This window comes from Tetrao urogallus (genome assembly GCF_951394365.1).
Source record: "Tetrao urogallus genome assembly, chromosome: 4".
Classification (NCBI taxonomy): domain Eukaryota; kingdom Metazoa; phylum Chordata; class Aves; order Galliformes; family Phasianidae; genus Tetrao; species Tetrao urogallus.
The window spans coordinates 12,281,222-12,307,444 of record NC_136817.1 but is presented as its reverse complement, the minus strand read 5'-3'; the positions used below and the strand labels follow the sequence as shown (position 1 = coordinate 12,307,444).

The window sequence follows — 26,223 nt, the reverse complement described above, 5'->3', positions numbered from 1 at the left end:
GTAGGCACTAGCATTTTGACCTTGTAAATAATGATAGAACCCTGCATATTTTTTACTAGAAAAGTAACACTTCCAAAAAATTGTGGAAATTCAGTTACTGTTTCTTAATATGGCACCAAAGAGTTATAGATTTCCTGGCAGGTTTGTGCGCATTTCTGACATCGTGCTGTGTAATTCCACTACTGAATAAGCCTACCATTAATTTTTTTACACCAAAAAATGAATCTCTTGCCATGTAACCGCAATAGGTGGAAATAACTAAGTAAAATACTGGTTTATATGTATGCAAGCAAATTTTTCTATATATTATTAACAGCATTTTTTGGTTAACAATTCTGTCAAACCTCGTTAAAATCTTTGAACGTGGTGAGAGTAAGGCAAAAAAACCTCTGTAAGCAAATGGCACAAAATACCTGTGTGCATATCCAACTCTTATGGACTTCCACAGTTCTGCGTTGGCTATGACTTTAGTAGCTTCTTGTTCACCATGTGTAAGTAGTGTTATGCACAGTTGCTATGGAAGTAATCATATTCTCAGATCTCTTTGAACAGGTTTATTAATATTTCACTGTGTTCCAGTGACTCATTTTGACACAGATTTAAAGCAGCTATAAGTCTAAGTAGATTAATATGTTAATATAGTTTACGAATTAACATGACAGGTTAATTGAAAACACATTGTAAGATGTAAGCCTGTCTGAGGACATCTTTTATTCATTTTCTGATATAAATTGTTTATTTTGTACAAAGCTTTAAAATAAATAACACAGCACAGTACTGCATTATTAGTACCTCTTTTTTGGTATTAATCTGTGCTTAAGTGCCAAATGTCATTGCTCTTTTGTATGGTTTCTTCCTATTTTTGGGTACTCAAGTGCTATAAGTGTGAGCTGCCCAGCTGATATCATGACTTATGTTACAATAAGTAAATAACATACTGATGTGGAACAAAACATTTTCCAAAATAAATCTGAATAAAAATACTGATGACAATACGAGAAATGTAGTGGTGCATGGAATATATCCACCACAAAAACAGAAGTTGAAAGACAAATGGGCAGAGAGGAAATATACACAGGTTCCACTTAGATATTTTCAGAAGAATTCTGTAGTGATAATTCTTAGTGACAATCAGGTAAGAAGACTGATGTACCAGTTAAACACTGGATAGTTTCTGCTTGGTTCAGAAGAGCAAACCACCTGTATGGGTCATGTCATTTTTTAGGTTTCATACTCGTCATAACTCTCAGAGACAGAATTACCATCCAGTAGATCTCAGTTCACAAAGCATCACAGCTATAGTCTGTCAACTCTAGAGATAGCTACGAGGATGTACACTTCTGAATTGATGATGGAACGCTCATTAGGCTTCTTGTAGAAACAACTTTGTTGTGATAGTTATTTTCCTTATTGATGTCAGAGTCCTTAGTATTCAGTTTATGCTGTCTTTATGGCTGCTTCGATCTGTGTTGTGATTGTTTAATTCTTGGTTTTTCCACTGGATGCTTGTTCCATTCATGGGCACTGAAGTCGCTAAACTTTTTGATTGGGAGCAGCAACAACAAAGACATGACTGAAAATTTGGGAGAAAAAAAAAAAAAGTTATCGCAAATCTGTCAGCTCTGTAAACACTGCCAACAATACTTTTTATTTTGAAATGAACAGAGGATTCTCACTGAGTGAGTGATAGGCGCATGTGAGCAAAATTTTTACCCTATGACTGCAAATGGTTTATAGGCACAAAGTTACACGTAGGCCTGTCCTTTGCCTTTGACTTGAAAACAGCTTTCACAGGAAACAATGTAGAAGTTGGGTGGTGGTTTTTCCCTCTGCACTTCAAATAAAATGTAAGAGAGAAAAGAGACTTAGGTCTCTTCTCGCATCTTGGAAGAAGGCAAAATTGTTTAGGAAAAGGGATGGTGAGTATGTTGAGCTCTGTATCGTTTTTCACCTTTAAGAACAGAAAGTAAACAAAAAGAAGGTAATCACTGGCTGAGATGTCCCCTTTTCTCACCTGAAAGGATGAGGAATTACTCTTCAGCTTTTCTCCTGTCCTTTTGCAGAAACTAATGCTTAACTCTATGAAGATGGAAGCTTTGCTTTAGAGGAAGAAGAGTTAGCTCCTCAGAGGAGCAGTGGCAGTAATAGCAGTAAATCCATAACATCTCTGAGCAAAATTATCAGGAAGTGTTGGAGAAGGATGTGGCCAGTCGTATGATACATGTACTATCTATGTGTGGGTGGGGATGTAAAATATCAGCAGAGGAAGAATATTAAGCTTGAATATGAAATTGAGAGATTGGCTGAAATGATCATGTTGTACTAGAAAGGGAAAGGGAAACTATAATAAGAAGCTGGAAAGGATCAAATCATATCTGAAAATTACTCAGAATTGTTGGGTGGTGTTTTCTTTTGGAAGAGCAAAGGGAAAAAAATGTTGTAATGATATGAAGAACCTCCATGTTACTTTTACTTGATGTCAGGTCAACACATGTTACCTTCTCCACTGTTCCCAAATGAAGTAGGAGACCATCAAAACCAAAGCTGATTTCATGTTAGCCATGTGTAAATACTCCCCTGACAAACAGGTATTCCCTACTTTGATCATTTATTACATTATTTTCGATATTCTGTGTCGCCTATTTGAATTCGGAAAGTGTTGTAGTACAGCTCTGTCTTTGTTTTTCTTTGCAGATGAACTATGTCTTCCTTTTCCCTCTCACCACCCTATAGCACTATTTGCTCTCATTTTCCTTCTGTCATTATGGCCTTGCAGAGGCATGGTGTCACAGTTATTTTAGCCTTAAAATATGTTTTCCAGTGTAGGAACTGGAAGAATGCAGCCATAATGTTTATTTACTTACCAAGGTCAACTGAAGTGCCTGCTTTGATATAAAAGTCTGAAAACTTTAGTTGGGATTGTTTAACTGCTGTCAGATCTAGTGCCCTACATAAATGTCTTTTTTGCTCGTCTAGAGCAGTGAATTAGGGTATCAACTGAATTCTATTTAATATACAGGTCACATTCTTATAAGCACCACTTACAAGAGCGTGTCTATCTTGCTGATTGTTTACATGTGAAGACTGTGTCAGACTTATTTACTGATCTAGCATTTCAGATAAAGTGGACAGTTTCCTCTTTGAGTTTTGTATGTCTGCAGTATGACCTGCTAGCTGGTGACAACTTAGTCATTCATTTGCATGCCTCTCCGCCTAGGTGAGGAAGAAAGATAACAGCTGAGTGATTGAATACTATTTATTAGCTGGACATAGTATCAGAAAGATCTTACCTGAAAACAGTTTTTAAACTTCTTGCTCACAAAATAGAGTGCTATTGGGTTTATGCAAGAGTTCATAGTTGCCAGGTTGATGCTGATATAATCCAATGGCAGCAAGAAACTAGATGACAAAAAAAGAAATCAAAATTCGTTCTTCATATGCTGTGGAAGCATACATCTTTTCCTGTTTGCAATCTCTTTTGTCACAGAAACAAATTCTTTCTCACCTCTGTTACCTTTTATCATGAGATACCTATAGCGGGCAGTCTCACAGAAATTCAAGAGCCCCAGGAAAGAGATTACAATGGCAATATTTATAGTATTTACTGTAATTATGCTACGCCATAAGAACATCCACCTGAAAATGGGTGTAGTTGAAAAATCATAAAATGAAGTTGCATGTACAGTGACATTTCTCACATAATATTCAAATGCATGACATGATGTATTTTTTGAGTATAAATAAGTTATTGATATGGAAAATGAAGTACCTGAGCAGTTCACATCTGCCGGGATCTCTTTCATTGTATACCATTTTCTTCAAAATTCGGCTCAAATGGAGGGGGAACCAGCAAAGAGCAAATATCACTACTAAACAGAAAACTGTCTTTGCGACTTCTCGACGCTAGAAAAATAAGATAATAATGATTTAGTGTCTAGTTCATACTGATAAGAGACTGTAGTGATGTTAGCAGTAAAGTTAAATTATTTAGATAAGCATGCAAGGAAAGTGCAGCTTCCAGACCACCTGATGCCTCTGAACTTTTTTTTAATGAGTCTTGCTCTGTATTTAACTCTGGCAGTCCTCTACATTACCTGCTCATCACTGAAACTGGCACAGCTGGAGCATACAGGGCATTGTCAGGACTTAGTAGTTGTTAGGCTAACAATATCCACTGCTGAGCATTCCAAAACCTGACAGCTTTCCCAGTCTTTCTTATTCGTCTCCAGTGGACTACTTTTCTGGCAGTTTATCAGATAAATCTCTTTCTTTAAAAACATACATACTCTCTAGGAAATTTTTTTCGTGTATGATGGAAACTGAGATAACTACTATTTGATAAAAACACTTTCAGGTAACCCTTAATGTGAAGTAATTTGTAAACTCAAGGCACCCAAATCAATTGGCAATAATAATTCTGTTGTACAATGTATTTAGTCAGGATATCATTCTCCATGATATCTTATATTTGGTACACATCCTGCCGCATAGGAGGGTGCTGCACAGTATTATAATTTTATTGTTATCCTTGCAATGTGATCTTGATGTTCTTACGGATTCTTTCTACAAGCAAAATTACAGAATTGTCTGTATTACAGCTTAATCTCAATGCTTAGGAAAAAAATTATATTTAATGGATATTTTACACAACTTTCAAGATTTACTGATGTATTAGTGGATTTTGGGCGATGTCTACCAGCGTTCTTTGGCAGGTGTGGATTTGATAAAGAGGATTAAGTGGGGATAAGAATACCACTTCTAGAACTGTCTTTGTAATGTGACAGGAGTAAGCATTTCGAGGTTGTTATTAAGAATCTTGAGTGTATGAGCAAGTCTCATTAGGCACTATTAGTGTTTCTTCTTTCTTATAAAGCAGTTGTTATCAAAATAGAAGAAATGTAACTGGAAAATAATGTGGACAAGACTGAAGAAAGAAAGAAGGACAAAAAGCGACAAAGGGGTGAGTACTGGTAAACAGAGGCATAAATTCATCCTCCAGGATCCAGTCCAACTAGTGTGCTGGCACTGCTTATCCAGTTGTGAAAGCTGGGGGGCAGATTCCCCTGAGCATACCGTTGTCCTTCTAATGGGTAGAGTAGTCTTGTGTGGCCCTAGGATGGGCTGAATTGTGAGTCCTAGGCTCTGATAGGGGGAGAAGGTGGAAAATCTGAGAAAGGCAGAGATCATTCTGATCTGCCCTGTTCTGAAATGTGGCAGCAGAGAAGGAATCTCTGAAAGAGCTCGCTCAGCTAGAGAGAACTGCTCTAGGGATTCATAGTTGTAAATGTGGAATTTGGAACAAAGTCAAATTTGAAGGGCTGAAATTAATATTATACCCTCTTGTCTGACTAACTGCAGAGAAAAAACTACAGGTTGTTTTTTAAATTTCAGTTAGGAATGAAAAATCAGACAGTGCTGCAAAAACATCATAGTGAGAACTGACGGTTCTGCGAGTGACTTTGTGATCGTTTGTTTGTCCTAGTCTTAATGCACTTTTCAAAGCAGTGAAGCTACAGCAATAGTAACTGCCACAGCGCAGTAAGACTGAAAAAAAATGTCTATTCTAAACTAAGTTACTCTAGAGCGGCTTTTCATATGAACCTAAAATTGCATATCAAAGTGTGCCAAAGTAGGAAGGACTCATGTAGTAATAACGAGGCAAGAAAAATTTTATTTGAAAATCTTTGTAGTTACAAAGATTAACGAACGGGAGAACACAACCATCACACTTTCTTAAGAAAAGAAATACACCAATTACTTTCTTGAGCTGCCTTTAGTATCTCTTTATGTTACGATTTAGTCTTGTGTTCCAGGATGGACTGAATACCTTAACATCAGAAATAGTTAACATCCTCACCTCCTATTTCTGTAACTTATTCAAACATAGAAACATTTCTAAATTAACCCAAAGACAGAAGAATAGTATTTTCAAACATTGGTGGTCCTAATATTTACCTGCTTAAGGTGTTCACTGAGAGCAATTCTCAAGTTGCTGTTCCTTCTGTTTAACATTTCACAAGTCATTAGCGTATAGAAGATGGCAGTACACGCCAGCGGCATGCAGAAATAGAAGCCAAACAGCCACCAATCCTTTGCATCTTTGTAAAACTAGATAAGGTAAAGAAAAGAGAAAGTATTTTTATGTGATTCAATAGAAAGTACCACAAAGATACGGGAAATTGAAAGTTAGTATGCTTGTATGCGTCTATTTGCGAACGGCCCTAAATTATGTCAACTTTATCAGTTGGATATACTTCGGACCAACATCAACGTGTGAATTGTGGCATTGTAAACATTTATTTTACCTCAGTGACAATCTGCCTATACCCTTGTTGCAATCTGTCTTGTATGGGAAGAAATTAATTTCGATTGTGTTTTCTGAAGCTTTATACTTATTCAAGAAAAGGAGTTCAGCTCCAACTTCAGTATGATGTACAAGCAATGTAGACACTGAGTGTGAGATAACAAATATCTCTAAATGCCTGTCTCAGGAAATGCCATTTACCTCTGCAGCTTCTGCTCTTATTCCAAAAAAGGAAAATTCAAAGTGTTTTGTAACTTAAGCCACCTTTCCTTATCAGTGAAAGCGCTGGTAGTTGGTTGTTTATACGTAGGGCTGATAGAAGCCTCTCTGTAGGTGTTTGATATATGCAAAGCTTAGGACTGGTGTCTTCTATTGGTACAGTTACTTTTAACCCTTCATGTGCCTTGCATACCATTTGACTTTTGTGACAGGACCCTGAAGGAACTGATAGAGTATCCATATTTGCCTGTGTAATTTAAATGCTAGTTGTGTTTTAAGTTAACAATTTATGCACTATGGGAAACAGCATATTTGAAACAATATTTAAAATTATTATTTTCTGTAGGCTATTTTCAGGCTAAAAACATTATTGTATCTTAATTCTTAAACTTCATGCACAGCCAAAATTGTGCACTGACATACGACTCTTTAAAGACTTCCTGTCTCTACATTATTAGTCACTGAGATGACTATGTGTAAAAGGGAACCTTCTTTCTCCTGATCTTTCCTCAAGCTTGTTTATTCCTAGCGGATGTGCTCTTGTAACATGATGGTTCCCACACCAAATGTCAAAATGCTAATAACTGAGGATTATACAGATCCTGTTTGAAGAAGTCAAACTTTGACATCTTGTTTACATTTAAAGCTGAAAGGCACTAAACTTTGAAAGATGAAGGAAACAAATGCAATGCAATAATCTTTAGTATTTAGTAGTGTTCGTTTCTTAGTCTGCTGTAGTTGCATCAGAGACTTGATTTACTGAGGAAAAAGGAAATGGCTTTTATTTGTCTCCATCTAAACCCAACAGTTATCTGCTTACTAAGCTTGTTAATTTAGAGTATGCTGTGGTATCTAGGCCACAGCCCTGCTCTAGAGGCATCTTGAACTGTGCTCATTAGCTTCTTTCCTCCTCATTGTAACCTCATCCCTGCACGAGGAGGGGCTGCAGTCTAATGCATAGTTACACACTCCTCTAGGGCTGCATTTTCCCAGCTGAGACATGAGTTTCTGCCAGCAGAAAAGCAGAAAGCAAAATGCCTCGTATTTTAAGAGTTTGTACTGAGGGGAAATCTAATTACCACTCCTCCTGCAGAGAAAAGGATTACAAATACATGGAGCAATTGCCCGTTCTGTGGGAAATTCCTACGGGTTAGACTAGAAGCATATTAGTTGGGCAGTACAGTAAAATGCGTACTGTGTGAATCCACACTATGTTTAAAAGGAATAAGTTTTGTCATTTGTTAACCAGCTTTCGTGAGTATTGCATGTCAGCCAATGCATTCACAGTCCTGTTTCACAACCCTGACCAATACACAAATTCTGTACAAAAACCTGACTATGAAGTAACAAATCCTACACAGAAATGTCTGCAAATGGTTAATTATGGAATCTGACTTGGTCGAAGCTTACATCAAAGCACAAAACTGGGTTGATTTAAGAGAACTAGGCATTCTTTTGTTTTTCTTGAAAGCCCACATGGAACTAGTTTTCTACAGGAAATGTGCGTTTTAAACAAGTTTCCTAGTGCACTCAGCCTCTAGGGAATCATGGTCTAGCATGAACCTTTATAGTCCTTCAAGAATAGTTTTAAAATGGAATGAATTAACCTATTAAAAAAAAAAAAAAAAGTTAATCATAAGCCTTTCCCTAAGCTCAGTAATTGCTTATTTGATGTTTGTGTTAGTGAATATATTTAAGGTTAAAATATTTCCATTTTAATCTCTTGTTTCTACTTGCTTGGATTACATTGAAACACAACACTTTTTTTGACTGATGCATTCAACATTTATTCTCAGCTTGAACCTAAATGCTGATTTATATCCTTAAAAATCAAACTGGCATGGAGTGATTTAGATATTTGAATTATTCTGAGCAAAAAAAAGATACTAATTCCTGCCAATATGCAAAACAAGCCAAGCCGTTCTACTAACTACATTAGGATCAGAAAAATAATCATTACTGTGCCTATGTGGGACCTGAACTACTGTGCTTTGGAGAAACAGGATGAGAAAAACATAAAACATTTTTCTCAGGGAGAGAGGAAGTACAGATTGTCCAACCACAATTGTGGAGAAAAGTTGCTATTAAAAATGCACAGACTTACACTCACTGCAGTAAAGCATACTTTTAACTATCTGCAAGCCATGCTGTCTGTGCAGTTAAGAAATATAGTACAAGTTCTGAATAGTTTCACTTCCTCTTCACCTGTATTATTTCCACTAGAGATTTGCTTTTGTTTTCTCTTGCTTCTGACATCCCTGCAGCCTGTGGAACCCTGCCAAAGTTGATGGTATTCTACTGACAAACACAATTCCTGCACCCTTTTTATTTATTATTTATTTTATACATGTTATATGCTAATTATTTATTTTTATACATGTCCTCGTTTCATTTGCCTCACCCTTCTCAGTTCTAACCCAAGCCACGTGAGGTTACATTGGATCTAGCCCAAGATCCAGTAAAAGTACAAGTATGTGGCATTTGAAAACGGAAAACAGTTTTGTCATGAAAAATTCTGGGTCAAGAAAACTGTGGAGTTTCCTTCAAAATCTTGCATTACCTGCAACAAAACATAACAAATCCTTTTTTTGCTACTTCTAAAAAAAATTAATTTGTGAATGAAGAATGGCCCTTCCTTGGGTTTACAGGGAAGAAGGTGTTTCTTTTCCTTTTTCTGAGGGTAAGACCAAGCAGAAACTCACTATCCCTCTATGCAGTAGATAGGTTAACTCTGTAGTGACTGCTCATCTGACGTGCTTTGAACAAGCTAATGTGGATATTTGCGACTGGAAAAGTGCAGTAGTACAGAGGCGGAGGGTTATGAAATTTGCCTAAGAATCCTGGTGTGTACTTGAGTATTTCTCTTGCTCTTGAGTTGCAGTGCTTGGGTGACAGCTAACAGTGCCACAGCTACCTAGGTTGGACATATGTCAATTTCATAACTGTAATTTCTGATAAATGAAGGGACGATTCTCTGATTTTGGACACGTGTTTTAATAGGAAAAAATGAAGTTAGAGCTTTGATGTGTTATACCTGGAAACACAATGCCTCCTAGGGCTGTGACATTCTTGGTTGTTCTATAATTAGGCCCTAATTGCAGATTTCTTTATTAAGAATCCTTAGCAGTGAATGATGTTGTAAAGTCACATTTGATATTTTCTGAATGAAAGCAGAGGGCTGATACCTGTAGACTGAAGACCCTCTTTGCACCAATACATATCAGAATACATTTTGCACCTTAACAGATTAACAAAGTGCATGTTAAGTGTCTAATTTATAAAGAGAGGAAAGGATGTTACTTACCAACATAAATTTATTTGTAGGGTTGAGCATGCAGGTAACATAACTTTCATCTTTGTATCTGAAAGGTACCACAGCAAAACCAATGGCTTCTGGAATAGCCAGAATAAAAGACAGAAGCCAAATGGAGAAAATTTCAATAGCAGTGATCATAGGGATTCCAATTCCCTGAACACGGCTCCAGGAGGCAACTGCTCTATACCTGCAAGAGACAGGCATTAATTTCCAATCTTTTTTCTTCCTCAAATTCAAACATTTTGCTTCAGTTTGATATATCAAGTAAAATCCCAAAGCTGACATCCTAACTTTATGTTGCTTGTTCTTCTTGCCTACTCGAAGAACTCTGCTGTCCAGCCACCTGGATACCCAGTAGAGCACATCAGGGAGTGGATAGTAAAGAGTTGGATGCAATTGTTAGGCTAAGGCACATGATTGTATGGCATTCTGCTATATGGACTGTTCTTATGGTTACTAATTAAAGTAGGCGAAGTCTGTGAGGGCAGACTGTATTTTATGCTAGCTCAGGTGATGTTACAGCAGAAAACAATTTCTAATGCAATGGCTGTTATAAAAATGTAAGGCAACTATACTCTTCGGCTGCCTCAACTTAACAGCAGTGCTGTCTGAAGTGGTCAGCTTGGCATCCAGTGAAATATTGTTAAAATACTCTTCATCACATGAAAATGTATTTATTTACACAGTGCTAAAATACTGTTTTTATGAGGCACGTTCTATATTGGCCTTAGACTACAACAGAGTTATATCCTTCTGGCAGTAATCTCAGCCCCTGCATTACCTTTCTTATGAGAAAATGAAGAGTGTGACTAAGAAGGGTGTTCATGCCAAAAGTAGCAGTTTTCTCCACAACTTTATCCCCTAGGTACTAAGTTTCTGTTTGTTTGTTTGTTTTTAAAAAAAAAGCAAAACACAACAGCACAAAAAGTCTAGAATTACTGAAACCAGCTTTGCTGTATGAATGCAACAGCTTGTAACTCACATAAAAAGTAAGAATTCTAAAAAGTTTCAAATATAGCAAGTGCACTTGCAACATTCTCTCTTTTCCTCTTCCCCTTTTTCCCTTCCCTGTCCCTCACATGCTGGATTCTTGTTACAGGCTGCAGCTTTTCCCCCATTAAGGGAACTGAGCAGGTCTTTCACTTCTACTTTTCTGCCAGATTTCAAGGATCTTGTAGGAATTTATTAGCTTTGAAACTTAACCTCTCTGTCAGCTTTGATCAAAAGGTTCAAAAATTATTGAGAGAAGACTGATAGGAATGTAGTAAAGTCTTTAATTTATGGACGTATCAGTCCATAAATTAAATTTTCAGTAACGGATTTGATTGTTATCTACTCATAGCTGCAGCAAACAAGTTACTTAGCCTTTCCAGAAATTTAGCAAAGATAACCATCTAAAAGTCATGGAAAGAACAAACACCAGTTTTGTTTTTGTAATAATCTGAAAAGCGTTTTGGAGAGCCTTCTGTCATTGGCAATATCACAATTTCTAAACTGTGTTTATTTTCACAAAGTAATAGCACTTTCTCATTTTGAATTACAATGCTACATGGGCTTCTAGTAGAACTAGTCTTTAGCTGAGGAGAGAGAATTATGATTGCAGGAAGTCAAAGTGTTGATATGGGCTTAAGGATGGCAGGAGTTTAAGGAAAAGAGTAGCTGAGAACTCTGGATTAAGACACTTTGTACTGAGAATGGCTGGAGTTTGAATTTCTGAAATGAAGCAGTGAAGACCTTCTGATGGGATAAAACTGGTGAAGGGTGTAGGGCATAGGCTATTGTTATTAGCGGCAACCACACCTCTTCTCTAATCAAAATACTAGATTAACATTGTAGATTCACATACACAGCATTTCTTCTGATTTCCCGTGTCACCACCCCACTCTCCCCCTTTTTTTTCTTTGTAATTGTGCTCATTATCAGGATGAAACACATGAATTAAATCCCACGTATCCTTTACATTAGAAGGAAAAAGATGCAGAAATGCAAGATCAGGCCCTCGTAAAGTCTTCAGAAGGCATTATTACAGAACGTCACTGGAAAGTGTGTGTTAAAATGGTTGCAGTAAACAGATTTGAATCCTTGACTTTGAGAGTTAAGGTAAGATCATACACAGCACAGTCACAGGTGCACTAGAAACAGATTCTTAGTGCAACATTTTAATTGAAAGGTATTTATAAAGATTTTGAACACACCAAAGCAAACTAATGTATTGTGGATTTGCAAATTAAGAATACATTTAGAGGTTTTTGTTTTTATCTCCTAAAAGATCTCAGGAGGGAGACAATAATTTACTCACATAGAGGAAGTCTATGAGAACGGTATTCTGAGATTATTGAAACAAGCTATGCTAAAATAATTGAGAGAATAATTTTTATCATCAGATCTTCTCACATATTGATATTAAAATACAAATTAAATTTGGAATAATTAGTGATCTTTTTATATTTCACTTCATCAAATATCAAATTTTAACTTTAATTACTAAATGCAATATTCTATGGAGTATTCCCAAAAATACTCAGTATTTGTACTAAGTAAACTTTGAAAATAGAGCAGCAAATGTGCAGTTTATTCTTTGCTAACTGGCAACCTTGCAATCAGTTCAGTCAGCTGCAGTGCGTGGTACTATCCCATCATCCTTGAATGATATTCTTAAATACGAGACTGTGGACTACATTTTTTTCAAATAAGAAATGATTTTTTGTGCTGTGTTGCCTGTGCGGCTATGTAAATGAATACAAAGAAGATGTAAATCGTGAATCTAATTCTTTTCATTCTTGAATTTTTTTTGTACCTGTTCTGTTCAAGTTATGTCTGCTTTGAACAGGAGAAGATCAGTGTGCACAGCAGCAAGGGTTTGGATCATACATCTTGTCTTTTTTTTTTTTTTTTAGTTCACATTTCAAATAACCAGCAAATGAGGAACCGCTGACTGAAAAATGTTATGAATGGTTTCAGCTAAAGGATAAGCAGCTTACTAATTAGATCAGAATTTCCTGAGTATGTACTAACCTGCAATTACTTGGTCACTGCTTATTGCTGTAACAGTGATTTCAAAAACTCTGGTAGTAAAATGTTTCAAGTGGGTGTTCTGTAGGTTTTATTATTTGCATAATCTTTGTATAGGCACAAAGATCCCATAATTAAGAATGGGAAAATACTGCTGGGTTTATTTCCCTCCCATTTAAAAAAATAATAATATAGGATGTCTGCCACAGAACTGAAATAAATTTAATTCCTCAATCTAAAATTTATTTTATCTTATTTTATCTTTTTAGTTTGTTTGCTTTTTCTTTCCAACCTTGTCTAAAGTGTTCAGCTCTTTTCCATGTCATTTCCTTTTCCATGTTTAGTGCTGTGGCTTCTTTTTTTGTTTTGTTTTTTACTGCTCATGCATATGCTGTCAACTTGAGTATATTGTGCCCTTCAGTTGCTCTCTCCTCTCTGTTTCTTCTCTTTTCTTCTATTCTTATCTATTAATTCCAGCTTGCTTTTCATGGATCCTGCAGGCTATCTTGCTACTTGTATTTGAAGATGCACAGTATTTGAGGACAAGGGATTATTGCATCATGAAGTATCTACACTACATAAAACTAAATACTTTACACTCCTACCCAGCTATAACTTCTTTAAAGCGTGTCTTACAGATGGCATCTTGTCTTGACCTGACAAAATTAAAAGCAACACACCTTCACCTTTTCTTTGTGATTTCTTATTGTCAATTCCCTCACGTGTCATTTATTTTCATTGGGTATGTCTGGCTGAAACTTTGATTAATAGGTTTACATTATATCTTTTTTTGCAAAGCTAAAGAGCTCAAGAATAACTGATGCATCATCTGTATTTCAGAACTTGGACATAATATTGAAGTGGCTTCTTCAGTATCATTTCTGAGATCTGTAAGGCCTCTGAGTAATTACTGATTTGTTTTTTTTTGTTGATTTTTTTTTTTACACCCTCTCCATGATTTCACCATTCCTTGATAAAAAATAGTTCCTGAACTCTAATTAGCCTTTCAGTGTTAGCCTCATTAAAGCTGTAAGCTTATGTTTTCAGCTGTGACTTAGATTTGTTTCTGGAATATTTTGGAAGTTCTTTTTACCATAGTGGAATCTAATCACAATTGGAAAAGAGAATGTGCTGTGGGCCTTGTGAAATGAAATCAAGGAGCATATGAAAATTAAATCATGGCCTGTAAGTTTTCTGTAGCCAATCATTTCTCAAGCTTGTTGTCTTTTGGAGAAAGTGACTTTGTTTCCCCATTTCTTTTGACTGCATTAAAATTAGATATTCTAACGACCCACTAGTACAACGTATTTCGGTTCTGCAAGTCATACCAGGCCTTTATAAAAGGAGAAAAGCAGTAGAAAAGTCATTCAGTACTTGATCAAGTACGTGAGAAGTGGTTACTCTCGAGGTTAGCATTTTATGCCTCTGCTGATATTGATCTATTCCTCTTTGCTCCTAGAGATAACAGCAGTTCCTCATTCTGAAGATAGCTCACTGTGTGTTGACTGCAATATAAGTGAATAATTAAAAAAAATTAAAATTACGAATCGTTAATATATTGATATTAATCTAATATCTCTTAATATAGTAAGGCTTATGTTGCTTTTCTTTGGTATTGCAATCTTGACTATCTACTACACTCACTGGAAGTTGGTCCAGATGAAAGCAACTAAGCTGAGTGTCCTATGAATTTTCTGTGCAGAAGAAGTGAGAGTGTCTATTTATGACGTGATATCCTTATCTTGACTCTTCTTAAAACCGTCTTCTCATCAAAATTGTTATGTCTAAGATATAAGCAAAAGTAAAAGTTCAGGAAGGATAATATCCTTTCTCCTCATCGCAGTCAGGGACTGTTTAGAAATAAGTCAAACTATCATCATCCTCATGACCCGGAGTTTAAAAATGCCTGAGAGGCATCTGAAATAAATGTGAACTTCCTCTGAAAGATGATGACTCTTTTGGTGTTTTTTGCCATCCTCTTGAGATCATGTGTAAGTGGACATTGTTTCCCTTGGGAATATACAGTTAATTTTACCACACTGTTAGAGCAAGCTGTTCTGTGTAAGGGGGAACTAATAGCGAGTAGAGTTTCAGTAGCATGCAGTTAACAAGGGGACCAGTCCCTTTAGGAAAGAGCAAACGTTCTAAATCAAGGCTGTGGTCTACAAATGAGAGCTAGGGAGTCAACAATTATCAAAGCTATAAAGCTCTGAGTTCATTATAGCAACTGATTCCATCTATTTCTATGCTGCGGAATGCAATCCCATACATATGCACACAAACTAGCTGTAAATAATGTCATTTTCAGGAGCTTTTCTATGGCAAAAAAATAAAAACAAAATGTAAAAGTAGCCGATAGACCAGGAACAGTCCTGCTGTAGCAGCTCACAAGTCTATATTTACTCATTTTCTTTATTAAAAGGTATGTAATAGCTGATCTAGAATTTTGTGGTGTTGTGACTATGACTGATGCTCCACTGCCTAACATAATTTGCTTAAGGTGCTTTCAGATCCTACTTTAATGTCACTTTAACCCAGATTCACTTTGTGTTAGCCACGACAAGACACTGGCTATGCATACCTGTTTTCTGATACATGTTCTTGTAGGTGTGTATTACAGTAGTATCAGCTGTCCTTGGTGAAGTATGCAGTTTAGATGAGATAAAGCAATCTGAGTCTGATCACATACAAGATTTTATACTCAAGTAGGAATAGCACTTGATTCTTGTAAGGATTAGCAAAAGATTGCTTATAGAAATAGATTCGTATACAAAAAGACAGCTTCAGCTGAATTCCAATTATTAAAAATATGTGTAGTCATAGGACTATAGCTAGTGAAATGTTGGTGAGCTGCATTGGTGAGAATTCTGTGAAGAAACTGTAAGTTTCATATGTGTTTGATCTAGAGTAGTCTTTGGCGTTGTATTTTATACTGAGCAGACATTGTTTGAGAAGTAGAATTATTTTTACAATTTTCAGACTTAATAAAGAAACAGAGCGCTTACTGGAGGAGTTTGTTTCTACTGAGCTAATGAGCTCATTTAATGAGTTACTAATGTAATAAGGAATTTATTACATGTAATGTAATTTGTATTTATTTGTGCAAAATGTATTTTGGGTATAGATACTACTAAGTTCTCATTCATTGTAAACCTTGTATATTGAATTTTCATATACAATCAAACTAATATTTTTCAATTATCTTTGCATCTCTGTGTTATTGTGCAGAGGGGATTTATCAGTGTTTCAGAATTGCTATAGACTAGAATTTCATCAAGTTAACTCAAGATCAATAAAAATGAAGAGATTTAAGAGAAGTGAATTTTCATTCTACTATTGCTTAACGTGTATACATAAAAAAAGCATAAAGTAATAATGAGCTGTTTTCCTCCCATAATATTTATGTACCTTCTTAGACCCTTTTAAATGAAACATTAATTTTCAAACTACCAGCATCAATATATCAGAGCAGATTTCTGGTATATTTTTCAATAAATTCAATTGGCTTTATGAGTTATAAAAATAAACGCTGTGATTGTAGTATAGTGCTAATGATTTGAAAAACTATTTTTAAGTCTAAAGCTTATGATCCTGTTCAAATATGAAACAGTGTCATATGAAAGCAAAAAAGATTGAATACTGACTGAAATCCCAATTACATTGTCTGTCCAAAGTGTGAAATATACCATACCTGTCCACACTAAGTGCACAGAGATTAAGGACTGTGATTCCCACTGATGCCTTCTGTATAAAGGGAAGGAATTTGCAAAGAAACTGCCCAAATTCAGAATCTCCAAAAGGCCACTTCTGAGCCAGGAGCTAAAGGAAAGATAAAAAATAATCAGAATATTTGAACAATACTTTAGCAAGTATGTAACAAGTATAATTCTTTCTTGTCTTAAACCTAATCATTGTAATCTTGAGTTTTTCATACCTCAAAGATATCTTTAGTGCTGAATGAGTCTGGGAAGTAACTGCTGCTGTAGAAAATGAAATGAATGCTGTGAAAATGTAAGCTTAAGTGTTGACCTTCTATGCTTGTATTGATACAAGATGTTTTGTTGATGTGCTTCATCCACTAGTATTTAATAGTGAAAACCTAACTCAACCCCCTCAGAAGTGGTTGCAGTTAGCACATCCTAGAACCAAGCATTCAAAGCATAATTCATAGTTCATAATAAAATACCTCAGAGCCAAATTCCCATGTTTACATGCAAGTAGATTCTTGTCAATGTAAATGTACTTCTCCGTAAGTCATGTCAGTATTTGCTGCCAGTTTCTTAACTGCGTGTGGAGGAAATAGCGTACATACACAATTAGTTCCGTATTACGTTCTAAAGGACTAGCATCAGACATGTGGTAACAGAAAGGCATCTATTGGAAGGATGTGAATGGGTGACTAGAGTTTAGATCAGTATGGTTTTTTTCTTGCATACTGAGAACTCTCCTTTCTCAGGGAGAGCTGAGAATCTTATTTGACATCAGTACCACTGCAGACAGAATGGGACCATCTTTGCAGTGGTCTTCCAGTTTAGGCCAATCGTATTTAACAAAAGCAAATCCCCTTGTACCAGAGGATAGTTAATAGATCAGTAGAATTGAACATTTCACTACTGTCAGTACCTTCTGTAATGAATGTAATGAGATTGTTTGCAAGCTGTTGAACTGTTCTTTTGGTTTTATCTGTACAGACTGAGTGAAACACATTGAAAGCTCCAGTAGAATTATCTTCTGGATGGATTGGCAACAATAGAACAAATGTTTTCAAAGCATATTTTTGCTTTTTGCCAGAAAATCTTGCATGAATCTATATTTAATGCCAGGGGCTGCAGAAAGACTGTTAGAGAAAGAAAGACCAATCTGAACCCGAAGTGGATTTCCACCAGTTTTAGTCACATGGAATTTCAGCTTCACTTTCTCAATAGTTAGTGATCATCTGGTATCTGGGTTTGGTTAAAATGTGAATGGTTTTCAGGAACCATTGAATGAAAACTAAGTAAGTGTCACTGCCAAGGAAAGAGGTTCTAGCAGACTTTTATTGATCTTTAACAGTTGTTATAAAGAGCTCCAAAACTGATTTGTCATTATAAATCACACTTCAAGTGGCAACAGGAAAACAGCCCTGAATTTGTGTGCACTGACTGTGTCTGTAGCTTATCATCAGCAATAGAAATGAACAAGACTTTGTACTGACCATGAAACTGGTACTACAAAGCAAATATTATCTTCAAAAAGAGAAGTGTTGTACTTGAAAAAGGTTCACTTAGCTATTACTCCTCACTGGGAAGCTTTATGACAGTTTCAGCATGTACACATCTTCCCTGAACCCCAGGAAGCTCTCCTTTTTTAAGATGAAAAGTATTTTATTCCTTTTGTTTCTTACACTTTTCCAGTAATTGAAGTACCGCCAGTACCAAATCATTAGACATTCTTTTCAAGTTGATTTTTAATAAAAATCACTAGGATCAGGATCAAATTGCTTGATTTTTGAGATAAACTTTGCGATCATTTCCATACATATCCTGCATTATCATTCCACATCAGCTATGCATCTTCGCTTTGGATCAGGTGCCAGCTTTTTTCTTCTCTAGATATTTTTAGTCAGTGGTTTCCTAATTTTTGCATCAGCACAAGTCCACTGCCCTCTCTTCTACTCTAGCAGAATGTAGAAACTTCAGAGGGAAGTAGCACGTTCCTTTTGAACAAAAACTTAGACACAGAAATTTAACTGAATCAGTTCTGATTTACTAAGATACAGTACTGGGCCTACTTGCTTTGCTCTTCCAGTGCTTTTGCATGTTTTAATATCCAAACAAAATGGAGGTAAAATTCTAGCAGATTACTTTTTCTCTTAAGCCATAAGGAAAGGAGGAATTATCCTAACTTGTATCCTAGTTCCCCATGAATTGGTCAAATGGCTTCTGCTTTTGCAACCCTGCTCAAAGAATCTCGGAGTTTTGAAAATAAGACTTGAGGCAAAGGAAGTACACTTTTCCCCTTGTGTATTTGCCTAAGAGTATTTCATAAGGTTCAACTGTGGAGCAATTCCTGTACCAGAAAAGAGTATAGTCCACAGCATATTTTTACACTGAAATCAGAACCAAAATTTCAAGGTTCAACAGTCTTAAAAAAAAAAAAAAAAAAAAAAAAAAAACCCTCAGTAAAGTGACCAGAAAGCTGCAGTTTCCCCTCTTTTCTGCTCCTTTATGTGGCCTCTCTGCCCCAATGCTGCAGCTCGAAACAAACAAGACAGCAGTGCTGAGAACATTCCTTTGCAGTGATTTTTAAATGTCACTCAGCTGATTTTATTCTACTGCTGTTGCTATTTTCTAACCACTGTTAGCATGCTAGATGATGCACAAAACATAGATAAAGTCCCACTGTGCATCCTTAGCAACTTATATATAGTCTGAAAGAGAGAATGTTATAATCTAACCACGTGAACATTTATCAGCATATGCTCATATGCATCCAATGTTTATCTAATTCTAGGCTGATAATGTGTGTTTAAGGGCAGTTGGTGACCCTGAAACTCAGCCCAAAATAGATGGACTGGGTTGGATGCTGGTTGTGAAATGACTCTCTAAAACCTGCTTTCGTTCAACAACTGTGTTTTAAGATGTCCTCTTTCTCTTCTTCATGGCACTGAGGTTGAAAGCAAAAGTTTTAGTATATCCACCTCTTTCTGCTGTAATTACATACTAGTGCTCTAGCATATTCCTTTTCTTCCTGCATCTGCTTGGCATCATTGCTGTGCAGATAGATGAGATCTGTTTCCCAGATCTTTTTCCTGTGTTGGATACTCTCCTGACTTTCATGAGCTGCAGGTGCTTGGTGATTCTGATGGCACAACTCTGGCAGTCAAGTTTCAGCTGTGTCTTCAGTAGGACGAATTGAAATACTCTTTTTTTATTCCCTGATTTCTGTTCAGCTTGTGCAATGATGGGTACAGGGTCCAGAACAGCAGATTTCTGACTTTTAGTTGTATAAGCTGCCATCATCTTCTAACTGTGCAGTAGGAGTTATAAAATTAGTGTACTCTTGGGTGATGTCCTTTCCTTGCAACATAGCACAGAATGAAATATGAGTCATATCGCATGGGATTTTGACATGTTTCCTGTAGGAAATGTTGAGCTGTGCAAATGCAGCTCTGTCTTAAATGGTCATCTACAGTTAGGTATGTCAGTTTCAAGGCATGGGCCAAATATTGTATCTGCTGTTTCAGCTGGAATTCAGGTGGAATCTGACTGCACATAGAAGCATCCAAGAGGATACTGACTTAATGACATTAAGTGACAAAAGATGTTAATTCTGACTGAAGTGTTCCTGTCTCCAATGTGTAAGACTCATTGATTTGAAAGAAGTGTTTCTGCTTGTAGTATTTTGGTTGCAATATTTTGATTTAGTGACTCAGCCAGGACCCTTCATGTTCCTATGAAACTTCACAGCACAAAAATTCATCCTTTTAAGTCTTTCTCTTCTTTCTACAAACCCTGTGCCCTGAAGAGAATTGCACTGCAGGAGGACACTCATCCATTTCTACCTTAGGACTGCTTCACACTCCAGATATATGCCTCAGCTCTGTTCTACCAGTTTGCACGTGAGGAGAGCTGTAAGGGTGAAGGAGAGAGAATACTGTCTGCCTCTAAGTATTCCCACTGTTTGCTCTTGACACTACTGGGGTGAAAGTCCTCAACTTTGGAAGGGCATTGAGTATGGGAAAATTAGAGGAGAACAGGACACATTTTGGTAGTGCAGGACACAAGACTAACACTGAGAATATCGAGGTGACTCAATAGTTCAGGCTTCTACTGTATTTGTTATCTATTAGCATTTTGTTTACACCTAAAAGCATGAAGACAAACTTTATCTCTTCTGCTGTTCTTTGCAGGAAATATATTCTTAGTTTTGGTAAAATCAATAGTGGTCATCTTTCCAATTTCTAGGGGGTTTCAAGATGGACTGTTTCTTCTGGAAGAAAGAAGGGTTTTGTGGGGATGCAGGAGTAACTTCAAAGACATTTTTTCCTCTATTGTTCTATTATAGCTTATTCTTCCACTTTACTCAGCTGAGTGAAAATGAGCAATCATTTTCTCTCTTAGGCATCTGGGGAAAGGAATGTATAGTTTTTACACAAGGGAAAATAAATTATGCTTGAAGAGCCCTGGAAAAAAAAGCCTCGATTTTTGAAGGAGAGTTTTCTGTCTCACTTAACAGGTGAAAACCATAAATCCTAGTTTTTGCATTCTCTTTAAGATTTTTATATTTATTACGAAAATCTACTTAGCAGCAAAGCATTCCAGAAAACTCTAGACATCTTCCCTGTGATGTTGTGCTGCTTACGGAGTAGAATTTATTCTTTTTTTCTGGTTGTTTAGTGCTGATGGCTAACTTCCCATCCTTTTAATTAAGACTGTTTCTCAAGCTGTGCTCCTCTTCTTCAGAAATATGTACTGCAAGATGTGCTTATGTGCATATTGATTTGCTATGGGCTTGTCCTTGCACTACTTCAGCACAAAACTATAACTACTGTGGATGTCACTTGCTCAGTTAGTATACAGAATCCCTCCTGCTATCTTTGGTGTCAACAGTTTATGGGTTGGAATGGTTTATGATGTTGAATATCAGTAACCAAAAATCATAAAACCATAACACTTGGTTATCAGCATTGTTTGTGTATAATAGTCTGTCAGTGAAAGCAATCAGATAACCCAAATAACTTGTGATCTAGAAGAGATGATTCTAATGCTCCTGCATTTGCTCTGATGTTGAAAAGTGTTCATGACTAAGAATGCCTGAGCTAAGTCTTCCTTTATGGCTGAAAATATCTGCTTACTGACAGCTAACTTTTACATTTAACTTTATAGAGTTCTAGGTGAACCACTCAGATTTAGAAGCCATTGACACTGTAGTGTAAGCATAAACATGAATAAGAAAATGTAGTTTGTTAAAGAAAGCAATACTGTGATGAGCTATTTGAAAAGTGGACACTCATGCTTTTTTCTGGGTAGATGTCTTTTATGTTATACTGGTAAAATAATTAAGGAAAAGTATGTAAAAATGAAACAGGTTAAAAACTGGCTTATTTGTTTCATTTACTTTTCTATAATATGATGACTTAAAGAGTTAAGAATATTAAGATTTAAGATGATAAAGTTAACATAAACCTGATGTAGTTTCCTTTTCAATAAGTAGAATTCATTTAGAAAGTTTTGGTTTTTTGTTTGTTTGTTTTTTGCTTTGGGGTTCTTTGTTGTTGGTTTTTTTTCTTCATAAAAATGGAAGTGGAGATTGCTCAAAGCTTCTCAGTAACTTCTTTAATGCTGAACTTTGACATTGTGAAGATGAGAACCTGGACCTAGAATGTTACTAGCTTCATGAGCTCAGGAAACTTTCTCTTTCAGAAGCAAGAGAGATTTTTCTATGGAGAGAAACTAGCTAAACTAGCCAGTGATAGCAGCAGCAGCAGCTGTAAGGGCTTTCCAAAGGTCTAGTACAACCAGGATGGACATGTTCTGCTCTTCCTGCCTTAGTAATCTGGCTAGATTCTTCATAGAAGGTAGTCCCCTAAATAAACCATCATACACAAAGTCCAAACTTAACTTATTTCTGCAAGTGGCAGTGATGGGTAATGTGGGTGATGCAGCAGCTTTCAGGGTTGTGCTGTGTCACCTGATTATAGAAAAGGAGGTATGAAACTCTCTCTTCTTCAGTGCCTTAACCTTGCCTCTAAAGCACCTAGCACTCTATAGTTCCCAGTCTCCTTTTCACTGAAAATAAGTAATTGCCACTGATTTGGAGGCTTCATGGTTTGATATAGTGAATATCTGAGATTTGTATGTTTTGCATTAAGAGAAAACTATTTGGGTCCAGTTTCTGTAAGTGTGATTGAAAATGAAATTATGTTGGAATGCGTTGTTCAGTCCATTAGGTTGGATTTATAATTGGCATCCTTCTAGTAAAGCTCATTTGTTACAAATTTTAATATTGATTTGATCCTATAAGTGAATATACTAGAGGTAATTAAGCCTGATGGGACTTAAATATATTCAGAATATCTTCAAAGGAGGCTAGTGAATATTACTAACATCTCAGTCCATTTAACAAATTGCTAAGGGGAATCCACCATATAATTACAGTAATTGGAGAAAGTAACTGGTAATTCTGGAGTCTACCGTATAGTACAGGGGAGAAAAATGGCAAAAATCTGTGACCGTATCTGTATCTGACATCAATTATGTAGTTTCTTTGTTTTTTTTCTTTTTTTCTTTTTCTTTTTTTTTAATTGTCACATCATTGTTAATTGCGTAACAGAATGATGGACTCCTTCCTCCTGTTACTACTGTCTTCAGATGGTTGTACTTCTAGTCGCCATCCTTTATTTTATCACTCAGCTAGGGGAACTAAATGGTGCCACAGATTTAAGGATCTCTTGAGATACAAATAGGAATGACATCTAATGATAATCTAATGACATATTACTGAATGGGTAACTTGAAAATTGTCCTGTAACTAATAATTTCTTAGCAAAAGTGATAGCACTCGCTATAAATGCTACATACACACCCATGTTTCAGAACACATGCAGCTAACCTTATACAACAAGGTGGCTGCATATGAGAATCTTTAAGTAAATAATTTTGGATGTTCTAGCACTCAGAAAACTACTAAAAGCTAGGTTTATGCTTGTCATCACGATTTTAATTCTGAGTTGTAGCATGTAAGAGTTGACATACATTGATGTCAGGGGTTTGCAGTTTCATTTGCAGCCTTTAATTATCAAATACTTCTCTGCAGTCCAGAAAGATATTTTGATATAGTCTATGGTCATGTTCAATAGCGCAGTTCATCATACAAGTTATAGTGAGGCTAGTGAACTTTCAGAACACACAGAGCGTCAGAAGATTAACTGTAAAAATGTATTTCAAAATAATAAAAGGAGTTTAAAAATGTAGCTTGTTGCTTTTAACTAAACTCCTTAAGAATTTTCAGAAGACTATCAAAAGGCAGTTCTGAAAGGCAAAATTAATTTCATATTTCCAGTTCTCTTTCAATGCTTAGATACAGCACAGCTCTTGAAAGGTTAGAAAAGATTTTGTAGTAAGAATACCTATTCTTTCCCAAACTTAGCTTGGAAAAAACACGTGCCATATTTTCCTTCAATTTTCTTATCAAACATTCCAAAGAAATAAGAACGGTACCCTAGCAAATATCTATAAAGACAGCAATGCATTATGGGAGATGTAGTCCAGGCTATAAATCCAATTTAGTAATGAGAATGAAAATATGCAAAACCCTAATCTCATGTCTCATTAAGCATCCCATAGGTATGGAAGACAAAGGGTAATCTCAAGTCAGGCAAAGGCTAATCATATGCATTACCTTGAGAATATAAAATATTTTCTTCTGCTATCTTATCATTAAATTGAACATTGTATTTTCCAGATGGGATACAGGAAAGTGGAAAGGAGCATTTCCGTTAAATCATGTTCATTATGATTAACAGCCTTTTTCCTGTTTTCAAATTCATACTATGTTTAAGCCAAGTTTAAAGATTTATCTGTAATTTATACTACCGTAAGATCAGAATCAGGTCGTGCATGTTACTGTTGGTTATATGGCTCTATAGAAACTAAATGTATGCACATACACATATTTTTAATTCATTAATGACTTCAAGCTGTTATGATCTTGCTGTATCAACGCCTGTGTTATAATGCAGGCCAAGTCACTATGCAATAGATATACTTCTTTATTCAGCTCACCGATGTTTTGTTTTTTTTTTAATTTAAAAATCCAACTGGAAACCATGGAACACTACTTAATCTAAATTTATGTATGAATTAATTTGCTTTGTTTAAAATTCATGTACCTAAAAGTTAAGTTTCTATGATCTCTAAAGGCCAAAATGTGAGGAATGGTCAATTTATTATGCTACTTAAGTTTACTGTCAGAAATGCCTCAAGTTTTTACTGATATCCCATCAGCTCTGGATTTGTATAATCCAGAAGGATTACAAAATTATTTGAAGACTTTCTAAAACAAATTAACATCACTGAGATACATATATTCAAAAAGGACTTCATTTCATTCCTTCAAGCCTGCCCTGGAATCATTAAGGTTGGGAAAGACCTCTAAGATCATCTAGTCCAACTGTCCACCTGCCACCAATATCACCCACTAAACCCATGTTCCTTAGTACCACATCTACATGTTTCTTGAATACTTCCAGGGACTTCCACCACCTCCGTGGGCAGCCTGTTCCAGTGCCTGACCACTCTTTGGGATGTTACGTTAGTAAACATATATTGTGTTAGAAAAAAAGCACCATTTTATGGCTTTGTTTGATTAAAATGAAAGGTAAAATTTAAAAAGAGAAAGAACAAGCGGGACAGAATTGCTGAAGACCCCTTTTATACTTTGAGAAAACCAGACGAAATTTGATTCTTCAAAAGAGTTCTGTGATATAATTAATAATTACTAGCCCTGAAATAACTTCAGAAATCTGTTTTTTTATGGGTGTTGAATTAAAACCTTAATTCACAGTGTAACTGACACAATGTCTCTCTGCAGTCATAACATGAATCTTGCTGATCACAGAGTATTTTCTGTAAAAACATAAAGTAAGGATAAAATATTCCAAAAATAGCAACTAGCCCTATACTATATATATGCTGCCCATAAAGTGGGAGAACAACTTATAAAAAGTCTACTCTCACAATTTGTTTTGTTAGCAGTTAGGATAAATGAAAAGCTACTTGATATAGCACGAATGTAGGTAGGAGCTACATCTTTAAATGAAGACGTTAGACCTGAGAGCAAGAACATTGTTATAGAATGAAAGCGAGTTGTGTTTTTTTCTTAAGTGAACTATTCATTGACAAAGAATTACTACTTAGAGAAGTAACCAAAGAGAACTAGTGTACTTGTAAGGAAACTGCAGTTAAAAGGTGATGTTGTCGCATCCTACCTTGTACACAATGATAGGAATATCAATGACAATATAGATAAGGTCTCCTAGTGCCAGACTGGCTATCAGTGCATTTGGGCCATTCCTCATACACTTGTTCTGGTAAATGATCCTCAGCAGAGTTGCATTCCCAACCATTCCAACGATGAAAATAGCACAAGATACCACTGTGTTAATGTATTTAAAAGTTTCAGCAATCTTAGTCTGCTGGGAGCATTTGACAGTTTGGTTGGATACCAGGGGCCGTCTAGTGGCAGGGAGTGGGCTGGATTCAATCCCTGAGGAAGTGGAAGCGTAGATTCCCACATCACTCCGATTGGTAGCATATCTGTCAGAGCTGTCACAGAAGACAAATCCCAAAAGCAGCAGCAGCAAAGAAACTCGTAAATACAAGGCTTCCAT

General features: G+C 36.1%; 1 protein-coding gene across 1 annotated transcript; it reads right to left on the bottom strand.

Annotated features, from left to right (window-relative positions):
* Positions 1-1,432: 1,432 nt before the first annotated feature.
* Positions 1,433-26,223, bottom strand: EDNRA (endothelin receptor type A; the record flags this gene model as incomplete). Its single annotated transcript, XM_079534392.1, has 7 exons — positions 1,433-1,573; positions 3,291-3,399; positions 3,770-3,903; positions 5,956-6,108; positions 9,828-10,026; positions 16,543-16,670; positions 25,822-26,223. The coding sequence occupies 7 exons, from the start codon at positions 26,221-26,223 to the stop codon at positions 1,433-1,435; spliced, it is 1,266 nt and encodes a 421-aa protein (XP_079390518.1).